The sequence below is a fragment of the Suricata suricatta genome, chromosome 5, assembly GCF_006229205.1.
Source record: "Suricata suricatta isolate VVHF042 chromosome 5, meerkat_22Aug2017_6uvM2_HiC, whole genome shotgun sequence".
In the NCBI taxonomy this organism is placed as follows: Eukaryota; Metazoa; Chordata; class Mammalia; order Carnivora; family Herpestidae; genus Suricata; species Suricata suricatta.
In genome coordinates, this window is record NC_043704.1 from 136,976,602 (window position 1) to 137,002,496 (window position 25,895).

The window sequence follows — 25,895 nt, forward strand, 5'->3', positions numbered from 1 at the left end:
TAATAACCATTAAGGCTGCTCTGGACCTCACATATATCCAGACCCTCCCATGAAATGCATCTCTTTCTTAATTTACTAAAAGAAAAAACATTTTTTTGAGAGAGAGAATGTGAGAAGGAGAGGCAGAGTGAGAGATGGAGAGAAAGAATCCCAAACAGGCTCTGTGCCGTCAATGCAGAGCCCAGCGCGGGACTCGATCCCACAAACCCTGAGATCATGACCTGAGCCGAAATCAAGAGTCAGGTGCTTAACCTACTGAGCCATCCAGGTGCCCCACATCTCTCTCCTACTTATATCATTGCAAGGGGAGGTCCTTTGGGCTTTATCCCTGTGCTTTGACAGATTAATAGGGAGAGGCTTTATTTTTTTTAATATAGTTTATTTTCAAATTGGTTTCCATACAACACCCAGTGCTCATCCCAACAAGTGCCTTCCTCAATGACCATCACCCATTTCCCCCCTCGCTCATCCCCTATCGACCCTCAGTTTGTTCTCAGTATATATGAGTCTCTTGTGGTTTACCTCCCTCCCTTTATAACTTCCCCTCCCCCGTGGTCCTCTGTTAAGTTTCTCCTGATCCACCTAGGAGTGAAAAGGAGAGAGGAAAGTTCAGAGGTACAAGGGGAATTAAGTTGAGAATCAGAAAATTAATGTCATGATTGGCAAGTTTCAGGAAGTGTTCTCAATAAAAGTCTGGCGAAGGAAGTCAGAAATGCCTTTTGATTTTGAGATTGGAAGGTCATTGGTACCTTTAAGAGCATGGTGTGATTGGAATATTGAGGTAAAGCAGGATCGAATCTCAAGTGGAAGGGTATGTATGTAGGGAGAAGCAGAACGTTGCCCCTGAAAGGCAGGAGAGGGCTGGACTGGCAGTTTGAAGGGGAAGAGGTATTCAGGAGGAGGCTTTATTTAGTTGTGTTTCTCTTTTTGTATAGCAAAGTTGGAACTTTTTATAACCAAGTGTTAGATTCATTGATAAAGTGAGAGAGGAATTTGGTGGACCACATTTTGTCTTGGTAAAATGTACGTAAACTTCTAAAATTAAGGGGGGAAAGAAGGAAAAAGGAATTGAACATAGAAATTTTCATGGGGGAGGGGCTAAGCGGCCGACTTCGGCTCAGGCGATGATCTCAGGGTTTGTGAGTTCCAGCCCCAGGTTGGGCTCTGTGCTGACCACTCAAGCCTGGACCCTGCTTCTGATTCTGTGTCTGCCTCTTTCTTTGACTCTCCTCCACTCATGTTCTGTGTCTCTCTCTCTTTCAAAAATAAATAAATGTTAAAATATTTTTTGAAGAAATTTTTATGTGGGAGAATTGAAGTTTGAGGGAGCAAGGGATGCCAAGGTGAGTAAAATAACACATTCTGTGTTTTTAAAGACGTTCTTTCCAAAACCTGTACCTTGTTGGTTGCCTATCAGACTGAAGATGTGTACCGGCCAAGACAAAGTTTACACCGGATTTATTTAGGAAATCGTTCGGCACCAAGAGGTTTCACTTCACCTGCCGCTTGTGAGGAACTTGTCTCTCTCATCAGTGTGGTGTCTGGTGAGAGAGAGAGGACCTGCTTGTGGTTTGGAAGCTGTTTGTGCCCCTGCGCGCACTTCCCTCAGGGAGGGCTCTGCGTGACAGCGGAGGCTGGCGGTGGCCTTGCCGGGCTCTCCGGAGAGAGGCTGGGAGCCGAGCCGGCCTTGGGACCACCCCTTTCCTCTGGGAATGGCTGCCGCAGGTACCGCCCGGGGCTGCAGGGCTGCCAACAAAAGCTGTCAGAACGGTAGTAAGTGTGGAGTCTCAACCCACAGGGGCCCAATCCAAGGTCGCTAACTTTATTTTGTCTTGCAAGGACAATGAAAACAAAATCACCATCTACTGTCATCAGCAGTTCCCGAAAGGAAGGATAATTTTATCACAAAATAGGATGAAGTTAATAATCAGAATAGACAGAACTTTATATTAAATAAATTAAAATTTATGAAAAGCAAATACTGTATCCTTTCCCCCTTACTCTTTACATCTTGGGGGAAACTTGGTCTTGGACTTGTAAGAGTCACTGACCTACTTCACTGAGGCCGTTCGTTTTGGGAAATTTGTTCTAAATACTTGCCCTCTTTTTTTCCCACGTCACCTCACGAGTGGAAGAAAGGGAGCTCTTGTGGTTGCAGGCTGGCGCGTGCGCGTGCGCGAGCGCAAGGGGCGGGGAGAAAGGCTCGCCCGTGTGTTCCTGTCCACACTGTCGAGCCCATTTGGAAGCCACCCTCCCTTGAGTTCACACCTGTTCCGCTTCCCTCTTATCCTTCTAACAACCTACCTTTTATTTCAGTCATTTGTTGTTCACCTTCGTCTTAGTGGGGAGTTTTAGGAGAATTGGTACTGTACCATTTTTGTGAATCTTAAGAATTTTCTACATACCATAATATTGAGCAGATACTGAAGTGTAAATGGATGTTTTTAATTTATCGTATTATCATAAAACACATTAAGATTTATTTTCTATTCTACTTTCACTCTTCCACGTCCGTCAGCCACAACTGCCAGAGCCACAGAAATTTTCCTTTACTTTCTTTCCTTTGAGGAGGCGATTCTTCTCCAGAACCACGTTCTGTGCGTACATTTTGCACAAAGTAGATGTGTAAGTGTCTCTTGAATTGAAGGATGGCTCTGATTAACATTATTCTTGCTGAAGGACAAAGGCATTTTGCTGTACCAGAGGGGGACTCGGGCGCATTCCCCTGTCAGCCTGCCTGTTCGGGCAGCGGTCTGCTCCCTGGCTTCCGGGTGCTCTCACCTTGGCCGAGCGCAGAAGAACGTTCCGTCCTCCGATCAGGTTTCCGGAGGGTTTCCGGAGGGTTGGGCCCCGTGCGGCGGCTCCTCTGTGCTGCACCTCATGGAGCCTCTCGTGCTAAACAAATCTTGACCGCTCTGATTCGGTTTTCGCACGATAGCACTGTCTTAGTTAAGACGCCTCCTCGTGGTTTTGTGTGGTGCACCTTAACAAAACACTAAAATGGCTAAATCTTGACAATGCTTTTAGTTAACTAAATTCTGGCAGAAGTATAATTAGTGGTTAAAAGTCCACTGGATTTTATGTTGGAATTCATTTTCCCTCCTGCTTATGTGTTGTTGAGTGTGCTTGTTTGTGAATCTTTATAAACTGTGAGCCCTGGTTCTTAAAAGGAGCACAACCCCAGGGGACCTGGGTCGCTCAGGAAGTTAATCGTCTGACTTCAGCTTAGGTCATGATCCCTTGGTTTGTGGGTTTGAGCGATTTGTGGGCTTGAGCCCTGCTTCAGATTCCATTTTCCTCTCTCTCTGTCCCTCCCCCGCTCGTGCTCAGATTGTGTGCTCGCTTGCTCGCTCGCTCTCTGTCAAAAATAAACCAACAAAAGCAGCACAACCCAACCAAGCTGCCAGATGATCGATTAGGAGATATGTTTCTTTCCAGAATCTTCCATCTTTATTTGCTGTAAGGCCTAAATCCGTTTAAATGGTGTTTTTAAAAGAATATTAAGCATTATATTTTTAACTTCTTGAAAGAAACCTAGACAGTACCTAAAATAGCATGTACATTATACTTTTTAACTACTGCATATAACAAGAAATAGCAGTTAAACATATAACTAATGGTAAATATTTTCTGAACTAAAATCAGGGTACACAGTTTGATAGTTTTCTGAAATGTTCACACTGTATTAAACATGCAAGATTATATACATAAACTCACATTTGTTTATTTAGCAAGTGACAAATAAGTGCTGTATATCCGGTGGTGTTTGGGCTATCTGGTTACGCTGCTGCTGGGAGGCTGGGCGGGGAGAGACCCTGCTGGTTTCTTTCTGCTCCCTGAGAATTGGCTGTAGGCATCTTATCTGTGTATGTGTTGATGTATCCAGAGGAGCTGTGGTTTATTGCTAACTCTGAAGATTGTTCAGTGAAGTACTTAACGATTTCGTCCTAGATAATTTTGTTCCTGCTGCCCCGCTCCAGTCCAGGTTCTTGGATTTCTAAAGTACCCTATTCTAGGCGCTCTGCCTCAGTCATTGAAGATTGAATTTGTAGTTTCCTGTTCTGGATAGGTTGATGTTTTCCGTGTTTAGAGTTGTCTACTTTTTTTTTTAATGTTTATTTATTTTTGAGAGAGAGAGAGAGTGAGCAGGGGAGGCGCAGAGAGGGGGAGATACAGAATCAGAAGCAGGCTCCAGCCTCAGAGCTGTCAGCACGGAGCCCGACACAGAGCTCAAACCCATGTACTCCCATGTACTGTGAGACCGTGACCTGAGCTGGTCAGACGCTTAACGGACTCAGCCATCCAGGCGCCCCTAGAGTTATCTACTTCTTCAAACAGTTACAGTTTTTTCACTTCACTCCTGGAGGTGCAAAGCTGTTAAAATCTAAATGGTTTGGTAGGCATTTAAGGCCCTTTGTGACTTATTCCCATTTAGTCTTTCCAGTTCCATTTTCAGCTACATTCCTGCAGAAGACACCCATCTCTGTAACAGAAAAATTCCATATTTTCTCTTTTTTTAAACCCTTTTCCTACTTTTTGGAGGGAGATTTCAACTTTACACTTCATTATATTTTTGAAAATTTTTTTGTTCATGGTGTGTGTTTAATTGAAGTATCATTGACACAGTATTAATTGCAGAACTAGAAGATTAGTGATTCCATTTCTATACATTATGTAGTGCCTACCATAAATGTAGTTACCATACAAGGCTATTAAAATATTACTGAATATATTCCCTTTACTGCAGTTCTTCTCTCTGTACTCATTTGTCTTTTAACTGGAAGTTCGTACCTCTTAGTCCCCTTTGCCTATTTTGCCCATCCTCTGCTCCCCTCCCTTCTGGCAACTGCCAGTTTTTTGTTTCTGTTTTTTTTAGTCTGAGTCTGTTTTTTCTGTTGGTTCATTCATTTGCTTTGGTTTTTAAGATTTCACATGTAAGTAAAATCCTACAGTAATTGTCTTTCTCAGTCTGACTTATTTCACTTAGTGTAATACCCCAGAGATACATCTGTGTTGCCACGTATGGAAAGATTTCATTCCTTTTTTTTTTTTTTGGCTGAGTAATAGTCCATTGTGTTTATATATACACTACCTCTTTATGTGCTCATCTACCACTGGACACTTAGGTTGTTTCTTTGTCTTGGCTGTTGTAGTCATGCTTCAGAAAACATTGGGGTACGTGTATCTTTTCAGATTAATGCTTTCTTTTTCTTTGGTAAATACCCACCAGTGGAATTACTGGATCATTGAGTATTTCTGTTTTTAATTTTTGAGGAACCTTGCTACTGTTTTCCACAGTGGTCACACCAGGGGACATTCCCACTCACAGTGTACAAGGGTTTCTTTTCTTTACATCCTTGCCAACACTTGTTATTTCTTGTCTTTTTGGTGATAGACATTTGACTAGTGTGAGGTTATATCTCATTGTGGTTTTGATTTGCATTTCCCTGATGATGAGTGATGTTGAGCATCATCTCACTCAGCATCATGTCTGTTAGCCATCTCTGTCGTCTTTAGAGAAATATCTATTCAGGTCCTCTACCCATTTTTAAATTAGATTATTAAGATTTATGGTATTAATAGGTGTGCATCCATAAGTGTTTTGGGTATTAACCCCTTTGGATAATCTTTTGTAAATGCCTCCTCATTTGCCTCCTTGGTTTGCCTTTTCATTTGGTTGATAGTTTTCCTTCGCTGTGTAGAAGCTTTGTATTCTGGTGTAGTCTCAGTGGTTTATTTTTGCTTTTGTTTTCTTTGCCTGAGGAGACATATCAGGAAAAACATTGCTAAGGCTGACATCCAAGAGATTAGTGCCTATGTTTTCTTTAAGGAGCTTTATGGCTTATTTCTGCTCTTACAGTTATGTGTTTAGTCCATTTTGAGTTTATTTTTGTGTGTGGTGTAAGAAAGTGGTCCAGTTTCATTCTTTTGCAAGTAGCTGTCCAGTTTACTGAACACCCTTTGTTGCAGAGACCGTCTCCCCCGTTGTAGATGCTTGCCTCCTTTTTTGTAGATTAATTCACCTGTGGGTTTATTTCTGGGCTCTCTATTCTGTTCCATGGATCTGTGTGTATTATTTCTGTCTTAGTACCATACTGTTTTTATTATGACAGCTTTGGAATATAGTTTGAAATCTGGGACCTTCAGCTTTGTCCTTCTTTCTCAAGATTGCATTGGCTATCCACGGTCTTTTGTGGTTCCATACAAATTTTAGGATTATTTGTTCAGCTCTGTGAAAAATACTCTTGATATTTTGATAGGGATTGCATTGAATCTGTAGATTGCTTTGGGTAGTGTGGGCATTTTGGCAGTAATCTTCCAGTCCAGGGACATGGTGTGTCTTTCTATATATGTCATCTTCAATTTCTTTCATTAGTATCTCCTAGTTTTCAGAGTGTAGGTCTTTCACTCCTCGGTTAAATTTATTCCTGATATTTTATTATTTTTGGTGCATTTATAGAAATTGTTTTCTTAAGTTCTTTTTCTGCTACTTCATTATTCGTGTATAGACATGCAACAGATTTCTATATATTAATTTACTAATTTTGAATCCTGCAATTTTACTAAATTCATTTATTCTGTGATAGTTTTCTGGCAGAGTCCATAGGATTTTCTATATATAGTATTATGCCATCTTGAGTAGTCCCAGTTTTACTTCTTTCTTACCAGTTGGATTCTTTTTATTTCTTTTTCTTGTCTAATTTTTGTGGCTAGGACTTTTAGTACTATGTTGAATAAAAATGGTGAGAGTGGATATCCGAGTCTCATTCCTGATCTTCGAGAAAAAGCTAAGTTGTTCCCCATTGAGTGATGTTTGCTGTGGGTTTGTCACACATGGCTTTTATTTTGTTGAAATGTTTGTTTGCTTTTATTTTTCGTTCTTAAAAGCTCCTTCCCCCCATTCTATTGAGATATAGTTATAACATTGTATTCGTTTAAGGTATAGGAAATAATGATTTGATATATGTATATATTGCATAATGACTTTACCACAGTAAATTTAGTTAACCTCTGTCACCAGACATTGTTGAATTTTTGTGTGTGTGATGAGAACTTTAAGATCTACTCTCATAGCAACTTTGAAATGTATGATAACGGTGTTAAGTATGGTCACTATGCTATGTGTTACATCCCAGAACTTAATTTATCTTATAACTGGAAGTTTGTACCTTTTGGCCACCTTGACCCCACCCAACCCCACCTCCTTTTTCTTTTCTGAATACTGTTTTGTTTTAGCCGTATTTCTGTTTCATTAGTGCGGTATCTTCTGTCTCTCTGGATATTAGTAATTCAGTTTATTTTGAAATTTTCTTTGTAATTTCTGTTTTCTCTAATTGACTATCTTGTAGTTTGTTTTGATCTTTGCCATTTTAGAGGAGAACCGTGTTTCTTGGTTATCTGTTACTTAGGGGGCCTTTGATGGAAGCTTATTGAGGTCTTTCCTCTGAGCTGTTAACATTCCCCAAAGGAGACTGGCCTGGAGGGTGAAGGCCAAGCTTTGTTCCGGAGCGGAGGAGGAAAACTGGGGATCTTATTGTCAGGCGCGCCTAAGCTCATTGTCAGTTCAGCACCTCTGCCCTCATCCATATTCATGTCCCCTGGTTCAGAGACCCTCAGTTTTAAACCTCTCCAGAAAATAAAGCCCAGTCTGGCAGGATTTCTATTGCTGTGTAACAAACTACCACAGCTTTCGCAGTTCAAAACAGTACGCACATTTAGAATGTACAGTTCACGTGGGTCAGGAGTTGGGGCACAGCTCAGGCCTCTGTTGAGTGTTTTTTCAGGGCTGCAGTGAAGGGACCAGCTAGCCTTTGTGCTCCTCTGTCGCTCAGGGTTGTAGCTGTGACGTAGCTGTGACGTAGCTGTGACAGTAGAGTTCATTTCCTTGCAGCTGTAGGACTGAAGTCAGTTGCCCTTAGAGGCCCGAGCAGTTCTCTAGCCCTTTCCACGGGCAGTTCACATCATAGCTGCTCCCCCCCCCCCGTCTGCTAAGACTGAGGCTCCTATAACAACATTTCACAGAGGACATGACCTGATTGAGGGAGTGGTATCCTACCAACTTTGCCCTTTTCTGTTGGTGAGAAGCAAGTTGCAGCTTCTGCCCATGCTCATGTGGAGATGATTTAGGGCAAGATCATCATGCTGCCCATCCTGAAATTTGCCTGCCACACGGGGTCTTGGCATGGGACCGCTTTTACCAGTCCTTACTTTAGAACCTTCCCCTTCCTCATTCTCCACCTCCTCAGGCACCACAAATTCCTAAGTCTCTGCGAGGGTTATATGGCATATCTGGGCTTGATTTTGGCTTTTTTCACAGTTTATGATTCAGTGTCTCGGATATGTGGAGTCCTTTACCGTTTGCTCATTTGCCTCCTAGCCTCCCAGCTCCTTTTCTTCCCATCTATGTAGGCTTAAGCCTTTAAAAAAACCTTCACCGTCATGTTGTTGGGGTTTGGGGAAGGACTGAAAAAAGTTGGTCCATGTACTCAATCTATCATCTTTATGTATATGTTTGGAGACAGTTGTCTTTCCTCTCTGGTCCAGTCTTAATTGCGGTTGGGTTTATTTTTTTCTCTTAAGAAGGGGAAAAAAATAAAAGATTAAAGTTTCCCCACTTGATTTTTCATATCCTTCTCTTTTTTAACCTTCTTTTCCAATCACATATGTGGGCTCTTAGTCTCATTTCGTACCTCTCAGCCAAACTCCTCCCCTGAGGCTCGGAACAACTGCTTCCTCCTCTCGGTCAGAACTTTTCTTGCCTTCTGGCTTTTTCCATCAAACTTATCCTGAAGAGGTGTATACCTTAGCTGCCCTTTGCCAGTGTTTTCATATTTTACAAGCCAGATCGGTTAGCCAGGCAGTGGCCACTGGTGAAGGTCGTGGATGTCTGCTCACCAGTGTAGGAGGAGACTCCTTAGACTTGGGCAGCCATGAAGTGTCACAGGTGAGTGCTCCGCCTTGGGCCTCTTGAGCAGCTGCTGCAGCACCTCGCTGTGTGACGACCGTTGTCACGACTCCTCAACTCGAAGGGTGTGTGTGGACAGCAGGACAGAGGTTTGGTGATGAGCGTGACAATGACCAAGGAGCCAGAGCAGACCCTCCCCGCCAAGCTTAGTCCTGTATGTGACATACAGGGCAGAGCCCCCCTCATTCACACACTCAGCCCTTTGCGAATATAAACAGCCTTCTCTTTTCCCTGCTGGCCAGCTGGGGCCCAGAGAGAAGGCAGTGACTCTCCGAGAGAGCGGTAAATAGCTCTCCTCACCTCCTGACCCTGTGATTTCCTGGCGGGTCTGAGCTGCAGATCCCGCAGTGGAGAGGGAGGGAACAAAGAGGCTGCAGAGGCCGCGGCTTCACAGAGCGCTGAGCGGCTTCACAGAGCGCTGAGCGGTGGGTGACGGTGTATCCTCAGCAAGGCTTGACCTCCATTTCAGCGCAGGGCATTCCAGTGACTGCTGGACCTCCCAGTGCCCTTGTGGACTAGAGTGGAGTGGACCAGACTGGCTTCTCAGCTGGGGAAGTAGGTGTCACGCTTTGTACCTCCTTTTTGGCCTTTTTCTCTTTCTCTCATAGCAAATAGTTGGTATTTGGTGGATAGCTCTGCTGAGTAGGCTATCAGGTCCCTTTGCCTTCTTTTGAAAAATATTTGTATGCTGTTGCTGCAGTGAACTTGAGCCTCCTTTTTTAAAAAGTTTTTTTTCCTAGTTCCTCAGTCGGTTAGGTGTCCGGCTTTGGCTCAGGTCATGATCTCACGGTTCATGGGTTCGAGCCCCACATCGGGCTCTGTGCTGGCAGCTAGCTCAGAGCCTGGAGCCTGCTTCGGATTCTGTGTCTCCCTTTCTCTCTGACCCTCCCTTGCTCACACTGTCTCTCTGTCTCTCAAAAATAAATAAAAGACATTAAAAAAAAAAAAGACTTATTTTAAAAAAGCTTTTTTTTTTTTTTAATTGTGTTTCTTGTTCTTTTTGCAATTTAAGAACATAACATTTGGGCTGTTGTTCAGTTGAACTGATGCTTGTTTCCCAAAACCCATCTTTGGTTTTCATTAAGCTTGGGGTTCTCATCATTTTTGGAGTTGTCACATTATAATTAAAATCCCCTCTCTTCCACACTAAGTCGTACTCTGTATGATATGTATTTTCAGTTAATTCACTTCTACAGAAAATACTGAATCAATTTTTAAGAGGTTTTAATAACACCTCTTAGGTCACAAGATTTTCTTTTTCCTGTTTAATCCCAGCTTTCATCCAAATGTAAAAGAGAATTGAAATAGTAAGGGGGGAAAGGCAGAATAGTAAATGTGACTAAGCAAAATTGGTGGGGAGTCCAAAGGCAGATAATATTATTGGCAACTCTGTGGATGTATTGGACAAAGTCTCAGTGTAGGAAGCCTGGATTGTATTGGCTAGAAGTGAGGCCTGCTTGCTTTAGGACTTGATACAAACACATCACTTACCCTCCTGAATGTTTCCTCATCTTTAAAACGGGAATAATGTTACCTCTCCTGATATAAAAGATTTGGTAAAGTTAAAAATTCATTTATGAAACAACTATTAAAAATGATTTATTTCTCTGAGGCACCTGTGTGGCTCAGTCGGTTAAGCATCTGACCTCAGTTCAGGTCATGATCTTAAACCCCATGTAGTAACTAGCGGCTTTCACAGGGTTGTAAGTCGGGATGGAAGCAGGATTATTCATTTCCTATGAATGACCATTTTAGATCTTCACCCAAAGATGCCCAGTGAGTCACTATTGAAAATATATTTGGGCCCTGAGAAGCAGGAATGAACTTGTCAACTAACTCCTCCAAGATCCTTAGCAACTCTCTTGTAAATCACGGTCTATGGAAACTGGTCTTCAATTGTCTAGATTGAGTATCGTGCATCCCCATAAGCCCAAAGCACTGGCTTTCTAGTCAGAAACCTTCCTTACCCCACAGTATAACCAGAGTTTACTAGTTTACTTTTATTACTAGGTGAATTTGACTCCATTTCTTCTACTTCTTTTTTTATATTCTTAAGGGTGGAAATATATTGTTACTGTAAAATAAATCCCCTGCATCTCGTCCTGCAGGCATTACCGTGATTAACAGTGTGGTTATATGCCGTGTCTTACAAGAAAAATGAGGTGGTTTTGCGTACTGTTATGGAACCTGCCTTTTCACCGTACATCATTGATTGTTTAAAACCTTGTCGAGGGGCTCCTGGGTGGCTCAGTCGGTTAGGCATCTGGCTTTGGCTCAGGTTATGATCTCACGGTTCGTGGATTTGAGCCCCGCGTCGGGCTCTGTGCTGACAGCTCAGAGCCTGGAGCCTGCTTCAGATTCTGTGTCTCCCTCTCTCTCTGACCCTCCCCTGCTCACTCTCTGTCTTTCAAAAATAAATAAACATTAAAAAACTTTTTTTAATAAAAAAAATAATAAAACCTTGTCGAGTATGTATACCTTATGTTATTTATTGCACTGTGGCTCTCAGTTGGTTAAGGGTCCAGCTCCTGGTTTTAGCTCTTGTAGTTCGTCAGTTTTGAGCCCTGGGTCAGGCTCCGCACTGATGGTGCAGAAATTGCTTGGGATTCTCTTTCTCAAAAGCAAACGTTTAAAGAAGCTGCGCTGTGTACTATTGTATGATTATACCACAGTTTAGCCCATCTCTTGTTGATAATTTAGCTCATTCTGAAGATTTTTCATCATACATGAGGTTCTTATAAATATCCTGTTAGCCTTGCACATGTGTCCACTTACTTCCTTAGAGTAAATTTTGAGAAGCAGAATTTCTGTCAAAGGGTATTTATAGTTACATAAAATTTACATTTATATTTGAACATATGACACCTCGTCATGATCTAGGATTACTAATTCATTCTCCCACCAGCAGTGGAAGAGAATGCCTGTTTCATTACACAGCCAGACACTGAAGATTTTCAGTCTTTTAAATTTTTGCCAGCCTAATAGGTAAATGTGCCTGTGTGTTTAATTTGCATTTCTTTGAGTCTGAGTAAGATTGAGATTTATTAACTGGCCATACAAGTTTCTTTTGAGAAATGTAGTCCTTTATCCATTATTGTTAGTCTGTTTAAAGGTTTTCCAGAGTCAGGATATTAACCTTTAATCATGTGCTGCAATTGTCTTTCCTCTATCCTTTTATAATCTCTTTGTCTTCCTGTTACAGACTTTCATTTTTATGAATCATATCTGTTCATGTTTTCCTTTGTGTGTGTTTAGCTTCAGTGGTGTCTCAGCTTTGCTTTCCCCAGAAGGAAACCCTTACGATGAGAATTCTAATAGAAGTAGATTTTTAGTGGTAGAGATGGTAAGGTAGGAAGGACTGGCAGTAAAGGTCCCCACAGTGAAAGCTGCCTAAGAGCTCTGGGGACTGGATGAAGCCCTGGCCTCGGAACTGGCCCGCCCCGCCCCCTGCTCTCGGTGGAGGCCTGTGCTTGGAGAGTGTTCGCATCATTCATTGCTGCCTTACTAACGGCACCCTAAACTGTAAATGGCGTAAAGTAGCAACCATCATTTATCAGAACCTCTGGTATATTTGAAGGCTGACTAGGGCTCAGCTCTCATGCATTTACAGAGGCTGGGGCTGGAATTATCAGAAGGCTTCTTGACTCACTTAACATGGCTAAGGGCTAGACCACCTGAGGCTTCTCATTCATCTCTCACTTTGCACTTGGTCTTTCCCATCAGTAGTCTTCAGGGTAGTCCAACTTCTTGGATGGTATTTAGGGTTTCCAAGGTGTGGGGACTTGGGATGGGGTGATGAACAGCTTCTAGTTACTGTTTAAAACTTGTGTTTTTAATGGGATCCTGATGGGAGTAAGAGTAGAACACTTTTTAAAATCATTGGCTAGTTATGCTAATTCTGTTGTAAAATAACCTGCCTAGCCATTCTCGAACCTTTTTTGTTTCAGGACTCCATTGGGCACTCTTAAAAATTATGGGCCCCTAAGAGCTTTTGTTGATATTGTTAATTATTATGGATTTTTATTCTATTCAAAGTTAAAGCTGAAACATTAAAAGTATTTATAATTTGGGGCAGCACCTGGATAGCTCAGTTGGTTGAGTGTCCGATTCTTGATTTTGGCTCTGGTCATGATCTCACGGTGCGGGTTCCAGCTCTGCAAAAAGAGCCCCAAGCCAGCCCCGGAATCTCTCTCTGCCTCTCTCTGCCCCTTCCCCTTGCACACGCACTCGCTGGCTCTCTCAGAATAAACTTAAAAAAAAATAACAAAAACATGTTAACGTATTTTTAATGAAAATAGCTTGTTTTCCAAAACTAAAACACTTAGAAGAGCGGCACTATTTTACGTATATGCAAATTGCTCTGGTGTCCGACTTAAGCCGGCAGCTGGAGTTTTCTTACCTGTTTCTGCCGTCACGTCCTATGGTCTCAGGCCAACTTCACAGTACAGATGTGAGGGGAGGAGAGTTAAAAAGGCAAATGCTATTTAGAATTATGAAAGTAGTTTTGACTTACGGGCTTGCTGAACGGGTCTCAGAATTGCTGATCTAGCCTTTCCTGGATGTGAATACCAGCTCTGGCACGTCTTTTGCTCCAAATCCATGTGAGTTCTGAACTGAGGAAAGTTGTAGGGAGCTGGACCTAGGATGAGAGACACTTGCTGGGGTGTCTACTCAAGTCCTTGGAAGGACGATGCAGCGTGAGGACCAAGAATCTGTAAAATTGCTAGAACGAAGAGACCGGCAGGGCGGTTCCAACCTGATAGGGCGGTGCAGGAAGGTGTTCTGAGGTGCCCGCATAAATAGGTTAACCATGTAACATCCAAATTGGAACGCTTTTAGGAGCAAAATAGGGCAGTAAAAGATTTAAATTTTTGCTTAAATAAAAGCTTCATCAAATAACAAAATAGAGTTCATACCACACGTTACATGACCCACAAAATCACCCCAACAAGGTAGCGCAAGCAGTGTTGTGTGGCAGGACATAGCGCCTGTGTGTCTTGTGCGCTTACACCTGTCACTTCCCACGTTTCGCCCTCAGCGCGCCCCCCCGCTGCTCGCCACGCCCGCAGTCCAGGATGGGGGCAGCTGCGGTGTGGGGGCCGTGCAGGCGAATGTGAGTGATTGGGAAACCGTTGGTGGTCATTTCGTGGTCACAGATCAGTTCTAGGATCATCTTAGAATGGCGTTAAACCTGGTAAAGTTTTGAGAATTTTGGTATCCCTTAAATAGCTTTCCTGGTGACACGTTGCTTTAGAGAACCAGCACTAAATGTGTGCAGTATGTAAGTGTCACCGCCTGTACGTACTCCCTCCACGAGTCTGCACAAGAGCTCTGTTCCCATTACTCGCTTGCCCACAGTGCAGTTACCCTTCCAGTGGAAGAGTTGGTTGTGCCTCACAGGGCCTGCGAACTAATGACTGTAAGAACCGGAGACTAATGGTTGATTGCTCACTTAGGTAGCAGTTTTATGTTCACTAATAGAAGCATTGCGCTAAAAAATCAGGACTCCACTACTTGACTCAGGCAGACACCCTGCTCTGGATTATTTTAGTGGCAGCAGAGGAGTAGTCACCGCAGCCTTAGAACGTGATTCTATTCTGACTCTGTTTTTCTAACTTCTCTGGGGAAAGAGCAAATTAGAATTGTTCTTAGGGGATGCCTGGGTGGCTCAGTTGGTTAAGCATCCAACTCTTGATCTCAGCTCAGGTCTTGATCTCAGGGTCATGAGTTCAAGTGTCATATTGGGCTTTGTGCTGGATGTGAAGCCTACTTTAAAAAAAAAAAGGAATTGTTCTTAAGTCAAGCTTGTGTAGCTTCCATATAACCTAATACAAAAAAGATGGTTTTTGAGACAAGAAGAGATGCTGATCTCTTATTTAATTCCCTCTAATCATTTCCATGTGCCGTTCTCGACCCTTCTCCGCGCCCCCCCCACCCCCGTTTCTTTTAGGCCCTTGACATGTAACTAGTTTGCATTTCACTTGCTTGGTACCTTACCCCCCCCTTGTATATTAATAGTCTGGAAGGTTTTTTTCTTAAAGTAGTTTATTGTTAAATTAGTTTCCATACAACACCCAGTGCTCTTCCCCACAAGTGCCCTCCTCCATCACCACCACCTCTTTTCCCCCCTCCCCCCATAACCCTCAGTTCAATAGTCCAGAAGTTAAAGTGGGACTCTTAGCTTAGTTACCAAACACTCATTACTTAGCCATCCCTCCTTACTGGTAAGGACCCATTGATGTCCACAGTTTTTTAGGCCTGCTGTTGTTTCACTATCCTTACTGATGTCTCTTGAAAGTAGTTTTCGTTTTAAAATTGTGTCCTTACTCTGTGTGCATCTAATTCTTTTTTTTTTTTTTTTTAATTTATTTTGGAGAGATATATTTTGGAGAGATAGAGAAAGAGCGCATGAGCAGGGGAGGGGCAGAGAGAGAGGGAGACACAGAATCCGAAGCAGGCTCCAGGCTCTGAGCTGTCAGCACAGAGCCCGACGCGGGGCTCAAACCCAGGAACCATGAGATCATGCCCTGAGGCAAAGCCGGAGGCTTAACCAACTGAGCCACCCAGGCGCCCCTCTAATTCTTTTTAAAGATTATAGATTTCCAGAAGGGCTGGATTGTTTTCTACAGCAACAACATATAAAGTAAGACTACAACTGAATGGCTAGCTAAGATAGAGCTTTTGTGGGGTTTTATTATTTCACCTAATTTGGAAACACTGTCATGTAATTCTAAACAGTGGTACATAATTTGGCCAGGTAATTAAATAATGTTAATTATTATGCTGAGTCCTATAGTATATGTGGAAAATTACTGTTCTCTAGAGACTTAAAACCTGATGTAAGAGAGATGATGTATCCACATGGCTGTACAGTTTGCATCAATACCTACAAATCTGTTCTGTCTGGTTTGGAACAAATTTTTAAAATGAATTCTCCATCTTCCATAGGCCTAAAATCAGCCTTGTGTTTCGTAAAAAGTTGTATCAAATCCCTTTGAAGGTTTATCCCTTCTGCTGGAGGAAGACCGCACGAACCATTTCCTCAATGGTGATTTAGTACCATCTTTGGGGGGCTTTGTGGGAATGCCATTCTTGAATATGGTTCATGTTATTTTTAGGTGTCTTGAGTGTCTGAGCCAGTTTTCCTCCCATTTGTCGGAAAATGTAACTTCCTAATTTGGGCCCACTCTGTTCCAATATAATGGTGTAGATACACTGGCTGCCACTGGTGTGAATTCTTAGATGGACCAGCTGTTTTGGGGAGTTCTTTAGGTTGGCCCTTGAACCCTAAGTCCTCTCCAGAGAATGGTGACCTGAATGGCACATCCCTAGCAGCGCCACCTTGTAGGAGGCGGCCTCTCTCTGTTAGTAGAGAGGGACACCTCACCACGCCGTCTAACTAATCTGGTAGTCACCTCACTGAGGTGTTCTGACTTTTCAGGTTCCTTCTGCCTCTCACTTCTAGGTTACAGATGGCTACTGTCTTATGAAGGGATGGTGAAGACAAGAAGCTTTTTACTTTTTATAAAATTCCTCTGTGTGTGCTGTGTAGATGGCATGGAGAAGACAGCTGTCATTCCCTGGAGAGAGTCTGCTGGGAGATGACTGTGGGAGAGGAGGCTTCCCTCTGGTGGATTGCTGCATTCATACTATTTTTCATATTATCTTTGAATTTATTAGCGAAATAAGAGTAAATTAATGGACTTTGAATAGCATATTGTAGGGAATATAGATTTGATTGTGGATCTCTTCCTGTAAGCATTTTCTAAGTTCTCTGTCTGGTTATTTATTGATTTTATAGTCTTAACACAACTAAGCATTACCAGGATTGGTATTTGTTTCTTATTGCAAAGAATTAGAGGCAGCACGGAGAGAGCTAGATCATATAAATGGTAATTTAAATCTAGAAGTTTAAAAGGTAGAGTTGTTCATTTGCCACTTAATGTCCTCTATAGCTAGCCTCTTAAACTTAATTTGCAAATTCTGATGCATTAGGGGTGGGGGAGAGTCTGTCTGCTTTTCTAACAAACTCCCAGGTGATGCCGATGTTATCTTGCCCAGGGACCATATTTTGAGTAAGGAGTATAGAACAGTTAGGGCATATGCAAATCTAACTTTTAATGACAGTAAGCCCGTATATGGAATGTTTTTTGAGGACGGGCACTAGAGCCTGACAACAGGGATTCAAACTGTGAAGCTCTCACCTTTACTCACTCCTTGGAATTAATGACATTTTGGGGTGGAGGGAATTCTTTGGTGCAGGAGGCTGTCTGGTACATCTTAGCAGGACCCCTGGCTTCTACCCATTTGGTGCCAGGAGCACACTTCCGCAGAGTTGTGATATCTAAAAATACCTCAGGACATTGCCAGATGTCTCCCTGGGGGATAAAACCATCCTCTGTTGAGAACTACTCTAAGGCTACAATTGAAAGGTGTGAATTGCGGTGATTTTAAGCTATAATACACCTTGTATAAGCAACTGGTTTGCTTTATTGTGAAGCTTCTACAAAGAAGAGAAAAGACTTCAACTAGCCAGTCAACAGTATTTGCCAGAACTTTATTTTTATGAAGCATTAGTCATTGTACTGTGGGAAACTAGCAGAGATTGCTTGGGATTCTTAGGTGGGTAGAAGGAGTTTCTTTCTTTCTTTTTTTTTTTTTAATGTTTTATTTATTTTTGATACAGAGAGAGACAGAGCATGAGAGGGGGAGGGGCAGAGAGAGGGAGACACAGAACTGGAAGCAGGCTCCAGGCTCTGAGCTAGCAGTCAGCACAGAGCCCGACGCGGGGCTCGAACCCACGAACGTGAGATCTGACCTGAGCCAAAGCCAGAGGCTTAACCGACTGAGCCACCCAGGCACCCCTAGAAGGAGTTTCTAACCGAATTCATCATGAGCTTCTGCTCTTTTGAAATATGTTAGCACATTTGCTAACTTGCCCCATTTTCCACTTCATGATGTTGCTATTGAGATGTTTGTAGTATACTTCTTACCTTTCCATCTTCCCAACCTTTTACCCTCAACTTTTTCCCCTAGGATTTGAGAGCAGATAACCAAGCTTTTTAGAATTAAGCCTAAAGTAAGACCTAAATTAGGATTTCTATGTTTGTAAGCAAGGGTCATCTCTCCCCATAAACATGATCTGCTAGTAATAGAATCTTAAATTTTTTGTTTATTTTTATTTTTTGAGAGAGATAGCACGAGCAGGGGAGGGGCAGAGAGGGAGGGAGATACAGAATCTGTTGGGCACCAGGCTCTGAGCTAGCTGTCAGCATAGAGCCCGATGCGGGGCTCGAACCCACGAACCATGCAAGATCGTGACCTGAGATGAAGCCGGACGCTTAACCGACTGAGCTACCCAGGCGCCCCAGAAATAGAATCTTTAAAAGCACTGACTATAATTTCACCTTGCTTCCAGGATGTGCTTTAAAAAGAGAAATGCATCTTTGATTGCTATTGAAATGGAAGACCAGTAGTCTATATAGTAAGTTAGTATTTTTTACAAAAACATGATTTTAAAATAAAACGAGACCTTGGGTGGCTCAGCACAGGTAGGCATCTCAGGTCATAATCTCGTGGTTGTGAGATCGAGTTCTGCCGTCGGGCTTTGCCTTGACTGTGGAGCCTGCTTGGGATTCTCTCTTTGCCCCTTACCTACTCTCTTAAGATAAATACACATCCAAAAAAATGAAGTTTCAACATTAGCTCATGTAATTGTCTTAAGTCGATCCAGAGAGCACATCAAATTCTACAGGAAGACTGATTTAATGACAGTTTTTCTAATTGGATTTATATTTAAGATTGTACCTTAAATTACTTGTATTGATTACATTTTATGCTGTTCAAATTCTGTTAAATTGCCATTCTAGTGTTTATAAGGCACAAGAACTGTGACCTGTAGCTGCCTTGTCGCATGGTCACTGGAGGGAACATGGGTTTCAAGGATTAAGGGAAAGGCTGGTAGGTGTGAGAGTCCTTGTCATTGAGTCACTTACGGGGTTTGGTGCCCCTCAGCAGGCGCCTGTGCGGTCAGAGAGTGCCGTGATTCACGACCGTCCCTGCCGCTGCTGCTAGCATATCTGACCAGGAGCTGTTACAGAAATAAGAAAGTTCTGTGTCAAAGTAGAAGTGACTGTTTTTCTTCTTTTAAAGTGAGCTCTGTACCCGCTATGGAGCTTGAACTCACAACCCTGAGATCAAGAGTGGTAAACTCTACCGACTCGACTGAGCCAGTCAGGTGCCCCTATTATGTTTCTTAAAATGTTTGGCACAGCTCTGTCTGACTAGAAGGGAAAAAGACTGAATTAAGGGCAGAATTTTTCTTTTTTCCTCATATAAGAGTTCTGTGTATTATACATTTATTTTGAAAAGTTTTTGCTAAAAATAAACATGAGTTTTCTAACCATCTCAAAGGCAAAGGCCTGGTCTCCTTTCACCTTCTCAGTCTCAGCCTCGTGCCAAGCTTCTAATCACACTCACAGTGCAACATCTTCAAACAGGGACCTGTATTTTTTGTTCCCATCTCGCCTTGATTTCAACTGCCCCCATGTCCCATACTTTCTAATTACCTAAAACTGATTAATAATTTAGATCACATGCCATTCTCAAGTGCAGTTCAACCATTCTCAAGTGCAGTTCAACCAGTGTTAGAAATGAAAGTCCTATTTCTTAATTGTGGAACTAAAAAGTACCTTAAAGGGTGGGGACAGAAGGCTGATAAGAGGATATGCTGACCTGAGGGCAAACCTAGTCAGTCATTTTACTGAGACACGGGCGGGGTGCTGGCACAGACCTTCCCCTTACAGGTGTCTCCCGGAAGCCTTCCCTTGCTTCTCTCTTTCCCCCTCAGGGGCCCTCTGAGGACGGTCAGCCACTCCCCCATCGGGCTCTCTACCCACCTTCCAGACCAGTAGATGTAACTTTTACAGTGACAACGTAGAAGGGGGGGAAAAAGGGCAAAAAGATTTGCAGGCTCCTGTAATTTTTGTTTCATTTTATGGCTAATAAAATGCATATGACAAAAGTTTCCATGAATTCCTCCACTAACAGCTTTAAAGTAAGTTTTCTAAAGTTTTACTTAAGTTTAAATCTGTGGCACAATCATTGTAAACATGGGGTTTGTCTGTGTTTCTCTAAATTGATTTTTGCCTTCTAATCTGTAATTACTGGAAAACTCCTATTCCCATTTTTACCAAACTTAATTTCTGGTTTTTGGTTTATCCAAATTTTAATGCCAACAAAATTGGTTGTAATCAAATTTTAATAATACAATTTGCGCCACCCCTTAAAAAAATAAAGTTTTTACTTAGCCAGCAAAGCTCGTTCCTTCCAGTGGATTCTCAGATCCTTCACTATAACTACCAAGTCCCCTGGTTGAGGATCTACAGGTTAGAGATCCATACTGTTTTTAGTCTTCTCCTGGGCTCCTGGTGCATGCTTTAGGACTTCAACTAATTTGATACTATTCCACTTTGTATTCTTTTTATTATAACCCACTGTATTCTCCAGTTTTAAAGCTTAACAGGAGTGTGGTACAGTTTTTTTGTTACATTTATGTTTATGTTGTATAATTGATTCCTTACCGCCCCTTCTCTATACTTGTTTCTGAACTTGCAGAGAAGTTTACACCCAAACTGAATACTGGATACAAACAAGTAGCCATCTTGATTTGCATTTCCAGTTGTATCACAGGTGATACGCTAGGTTCTAAAGTGGTGGTCTTGCTTCCGGTCGCCTGAACCAGTGGTTCCCCAATGCAACCAGTACCTGTTCAAAGATATCCAGAAGGGGCTGAAGAATCTATGGTTATTTTAAATTCAGTAGGCCTGGGAGGAGGGGCCAGGAATCATAAAATTTGAAAGTTCCATAGGTTATGTTGATGAACTGTGAAAACTGGAAATCACTACTTTTTTGTACAATCCATAAAAGCTGCTTATAATGCTATATTGTTAAATCTTTGTTTTTTTCTCTTTTTTCTGTGCTAAGGGGCCAGCAGAACTGAGCCCATGTCAACAAGACTCTTCTAGGGTTAAACTGACTCTACTCTTATTTTTTTTGGTGTCTCTTTCGTAGTATCACCAAGCTGACTGAGGAAAACAGTCTGGAGTGCTGCCATTACTGAGCTTTAGATGGCCTAGCTTCTCCTTGGGGCTTTGGTTCCTCATTTGTTTTTTAAAAAAGTTTACAGCAGATGATTGTCTTTTTAAGTCTTAGATAGCACTAACTAGATTAAATAGGATAGATAGTTCATCTGTTACCCACAACCTGTAGGTAATTCACCTCTTGAACCCACTTTTCATTTAACTTTAGTTTGGTAAACAGGTGTCCTAGCAGTGTTGGCCACTGTCTCTAGACTTTGCCCAAGTATATATGCTGGGTACAAACATGGAGGCAGACCAGATGACCAAGGTCATGGTCTCACAGTCATGAGACACGGGCAGGGTGCTCCGCTGTCCTATGGAGCCTGCTTAGAAGTCTCTGTGCCCTTCCCCTAGGGACCCCCCACCCTCCAATTAGGACCTAAATCCATTTCCCAAACTAGTCTTTTCTTCTCTCCTTAATACCAGAGTCCTACGTACACTTACTTGTTTGGGCAGGTATGTTAAGCTCTTCATTGGAGTTGGAGGGTAAATATTTTTCTGTTTGTTTCTAGTTTATTAATCATTAGTGTACTTGTGTGCAGAGCAAGCACCCTGCAAACCAGCAACGCCGTGCTTTATGGTATATAACCAAATATAAATGACAGTTATTTAACAGGGAAAGGGATAAATTAATGTCCCAAGTGTAATATTTAGAGAACCTAATTATAGAACTTTACATATTGAAACGCAAATTCAGTAACTTGTCATTGGGTACATGGTCATTCTTGTGCTCCTTCCCCCCCACATGGTTTATAAGGTAAAAAGCACTGCAATCCATTGGACTCTTTTATGGAAATGGAGCAAGGAACAAGAACCCCGTCAGTGGGTCAGAAATTAAACTTTGTGCTTAAAATGGTCATCAGAAATGACACCAAAAATACTGTGATTTTTCACTAATTTTCTGTAATTCTGCTGAGAAGTGTTTCTTTTTAAAGTCATTTACATGTTTTATGATGTATTAAGGAGAGGTTTCGAGCATTGAGGAATTTCTTGCGTATTCACAACCTAAGTAGGCTTAGAATGGTTTACACGTTCTCTGTCATTCCATTTACTTGTCCTAAGGCTGACGGGTTTGTTGCAGTCCAGAATCCGACTGTCTGGAAGACACTTCGGTTTTGTGGAGGGAATCCACACATTAAGACACAAAGGAAGAGAAGACGTCATCTTTTTTCCCCCCCATGTTAAATATCCTCTAAAAATGTGGATGGTGCCATACTATCTGCTTACCTTTTGATGTATTATTTCACAGTGCTGGTCCCAAAGGCGATAACATCTATGAATGGAGATCAACCATTCTAGGGCCTCCAGGATCCGTGTATGAGGGGGGTGTGTTCTTCCTTGATATCACTTTTACACCTGAATACCCCTTCAAGCCTCCAAAGGTAAGAGTTTCCTGATTTATATTCAAACGTACCTATATCCATGAGAGACCACTGAAGCGTTTAAAATTGAATTTTAATCACAAAAGGTAGATTTCTGTTCTCCCTTAATGAATCTCTAAGTACATTAGAATGGACACAAAACCCTGCATGCAGGGGCACCTTGCCTCTTGGCAGAGACCCTTTCTTTCTAGGAGCGTGCGCTCTGCTTTGATGGTGCTTAAAATCTTGCTAGTTATAGTGACATAGCAACTCAGAATTAATTCCATTTTCCACTCAGCAGAAAAACGGTTACTGAAAAGTTAAAAACTGTCAAAATATTTATGTTCCTGATCATCTTTTGGTCTCATTCAAATTCTTAACCTCCAGGCTTCAGTGTTCTCATCTAGTATCTTATCTCCTGTGAGAGTTTATAATCTGTGATTCTCATTTACTAAATGATAAGTTTTACTTTGGAATGATTCCGTGTATCTCACAAATAAAACTTAGGCAACCGAAAACAGCAACCCAGGCTCCTAGGGCTTGTGTTAATTTGCCTCCTGCTGTGATCCTTACCCATTTCTGGCCTGTTGAGACTCCATTATAGTGATTTCTGTGACCTAGGTAGAAAGGATCTCTGCAGGCTCTAACGTAAAAGTCAGAAAAAGCAGAAATAAATCTCATGTTCAGTTTTCTTAACAGCTTTTACAGCTAAGCATTTTGCTAATCTTTATGTTCCCACTACATTGTCCCTCAATTTGAATTTATTATAAAAAGCTTACTTTAAGGCCATGTAGTACTTCAAGCTAACACAAGAGGTCAGCAGTTAGCTATTTCAAACTTGAAAAGTTAGGAAAATACTTAAACACTGAACCTGCTAATGATGAATTTGAGAAATACTGAAATTACCTTGCTTTTTGGTGATATAATTTTTGACATGACTGTGATTGTATCAGTGAACACTCTCTAATCTCAGATTTATTAGTCTTTTAGTGTATCTTCTCAGCTTTAAACTCTTTATTCATCTTTTTAAAAACTAAACGTCTGCTTCTTTAAAGATTTTTAATTTAGGGCCACTCGGTTGAAAAGGCAGTTAGTAAATATTCTCATCCTTCGCTGTTTAAATTTTAACACGATCTTATTTTTTAGGTCACATTTCGGACAAGAATCTATCACTGTAATATTAACAGCCAAGGAGTTATTTGCTTGGACATATTAAAAGATAATTGGAGTCCAGCACTAACCATTTCTAAAGTTCTCCTTTCTATCTGCTCCCTTCTTACAGACTGCAACCCTGGTAAGGTTAATAATTATTTATTTCTCTTCCTGAACTGAAAACTACTTGTTTTTGATAAAGTTCAAAGAGCTTTCAAGGGATAAAAACTGATTTTTTTTTTCTTTCAAAAAAAATTTTTATGAGAGAGCGCGCGAGCGAGCATGAGCTAGGGGAGGGGCAGAGAGACACACAGAGAATCCAAACCAGGCTGCACACTCCGTGCTATCAGCATATAACCCCATGCGGGGCTGGAACTCACAAACTGTGGGAGCCTAAGCTGAAGTCGGAAGCTTAACAGACTGAGCCACTCAGGTGCCCCTGATTTTTTTTCCCTCCAAAGAAAGTTTTAATCAAGAAAAGTTCAGTCTCTACTAGTTGAAAAAGGCAGCACTTCTATGCTGTAGGAATGAGGTGTTTTAAAATTAAGGCTTACATAAGTGTGCCGTAGGTTTTCACATTTTTCATACAGTTCTCTTAAACTACGTACTTCTAAGTGTTGAGTCACTGAGTTCACTTGCTCCATAGCTGGTGTTCAGTTTTGAAAGTGATACTTCTTTGCTTAAATAGTTCTTATCAGACTGATTTAGGCAGGTAGGGGAGGGGTTAATTTCCTATTATTAAAGATTCTATTTAGCTTTCAGAGCAACTTTACACTTAATTGTTGAGGTCCAGGTTTTGACCTGGCAACCTGGCTTTTTCTAGCTAACTAGTGTTACGTTGCAGTAGCCCAGAGGACTATGGGATTGCTGCCCTGAAGGAACGGTCAGGTGAACACAGCCGGATGTTCATCTTAGCCTTGAACTTAACAGTTTTTATTGAACTTCCCCTAACACCTAAGAGCAAAAACACTCCCAGTTAGGTGGGGGTAGTTGGGAGAAATACAGAATGAACTAAGGAGATAAAGCCACATAGGTACTAAAAGCCTGAGCATTGTTTTGTTAAGAAGACCCCCCCTCCCCGCCACATGACAAAAGTATCCGGGATGATGGAATGGCATTGCAAAACTGTACTTCTTTCCGAGCAGTCGCTAACTTACTTGCTAAACTTTAAAACTTTCTTTGCTTTTCTCCAAAGTAATCTACATTCTTTTCTTCCAGCTGACCCTTTGGTGGGAAGTATTGCCACTCAGTATATGACCAACAGAGCAGAACATGACAGAATGGCCAGACAGTGGACCAAGAGATACGCTACATAAACTGGGTCTCCACATTCTTACATTATTTGTCTGTCACAGAGAGAGCTGCTTATGGTTTTGAAGGGGTGGGGGAGGGTGGGAGTTGGTAAAGAGTAGGGTATTTCTATAACAGATATTATTCAGTCTTATTTCCTAAGATTTTGTTGTAACTTAAGGTATCTTGCTACAGTAGACAGAATTGGTAATAGCACCTTTTAAAACTGTCATTAGTTCCGCAATATTAGCTGAAATGTAGTACAGAGAGTAGACATTTGGGTTCAGTTGCTTGTAGTCTGTAAATTTAAAATAGCTTAATTTTGTACAGGTTATACACATGGCCATTTATGTAAAGTCCTTCCAAGACTACACATTTTTTTGTTAAGAAAAATTGGAGTTTGTTTTTCCTTCTTGGGAGGGAACATCGATATTTAACAGTTTTTAGAGACTGTCATCTCATATATATAAAATGGATATGTGGCTATAAGACACCATATAGGAAATATGAGTAGTTATGTATTTTATTTTATATACCAATCTATTGTGACAAGATGAGAGGTTGGAATCACGACTTGTGAAAACCTGTAGTAAAATACCTTAAGCTGTTGTAAGGTGTGGCCTAGGAGTTGCTCAGTGGATTGGTTATATGTTGTGGACTGCTTAAGTCTGCATTTGTTACTGTGCTAATAAACAATATTAAAACAACCACCTAACACTGCTGTATTCACTTACTTTGTCTTGCCTATATTTGTGGTTTCCAGACTTTTTAAGTTTGTTTACTTTGAGAGAGTGGGGGGTGGGGAACCCAAGCAGGCTCTGTGCTGTCAGAGCAGAGCCCGAAGGGGGGGCGATCTCACGGGGCTGTGAGATCATGACTTGAGCCGAGACGAGAGTGGGGCGCTTAACCGACTGAGCCACTCAGGGGCCCACACAGATTCTTCCAACCTTGACCGAGCTTGGCATGCAGCCTGCATAATGCCCAGGG

General features: G+C 41.8%; 1 protein-coding gene and 1 pseudogene across 3 annotated transcripts in view; one reads left to right on the forward strand and one right to left on the reverse strand.

Annotated features, from left to right (window-relative positions):
* Positions 1–14,108, reverse strand: part of LOC115292508 — a 55,135-nt pseudogene extending 41,027 nt beyond the window's left edge.
* Positions 1–25,625, forward strand: part of UBE2E1 (ubiquitin conjugating enzyme E2 E1) — a 79,501-nt gene extending 53,876 nt beyond the window's left edge. For all 3 annotated transcript variants that reach the window (XM_029940357.1, XM_029940355.1, XM_029940356.1), the window contains 3 exons: positions 22,355–22,487; positions 23,613–23,760; positions 24,837–25,625. In XM_029940357.1, the coding sequence (XP_029796217.1) occupies positions 22,355–22,487; positions 23,613–23,760; positions 24,837–24,934 (379 nt within the window). In that variant the 3' untranslated portion in view covers positions 24,935–25,625. The remainder of the gene's footprint in view (positions 1–22,354; positions 22,488–23,612; positions 23,761–24,836) is intronic.
* Positions 25,626–25,895: the final 270 nt, after the last annotated feature.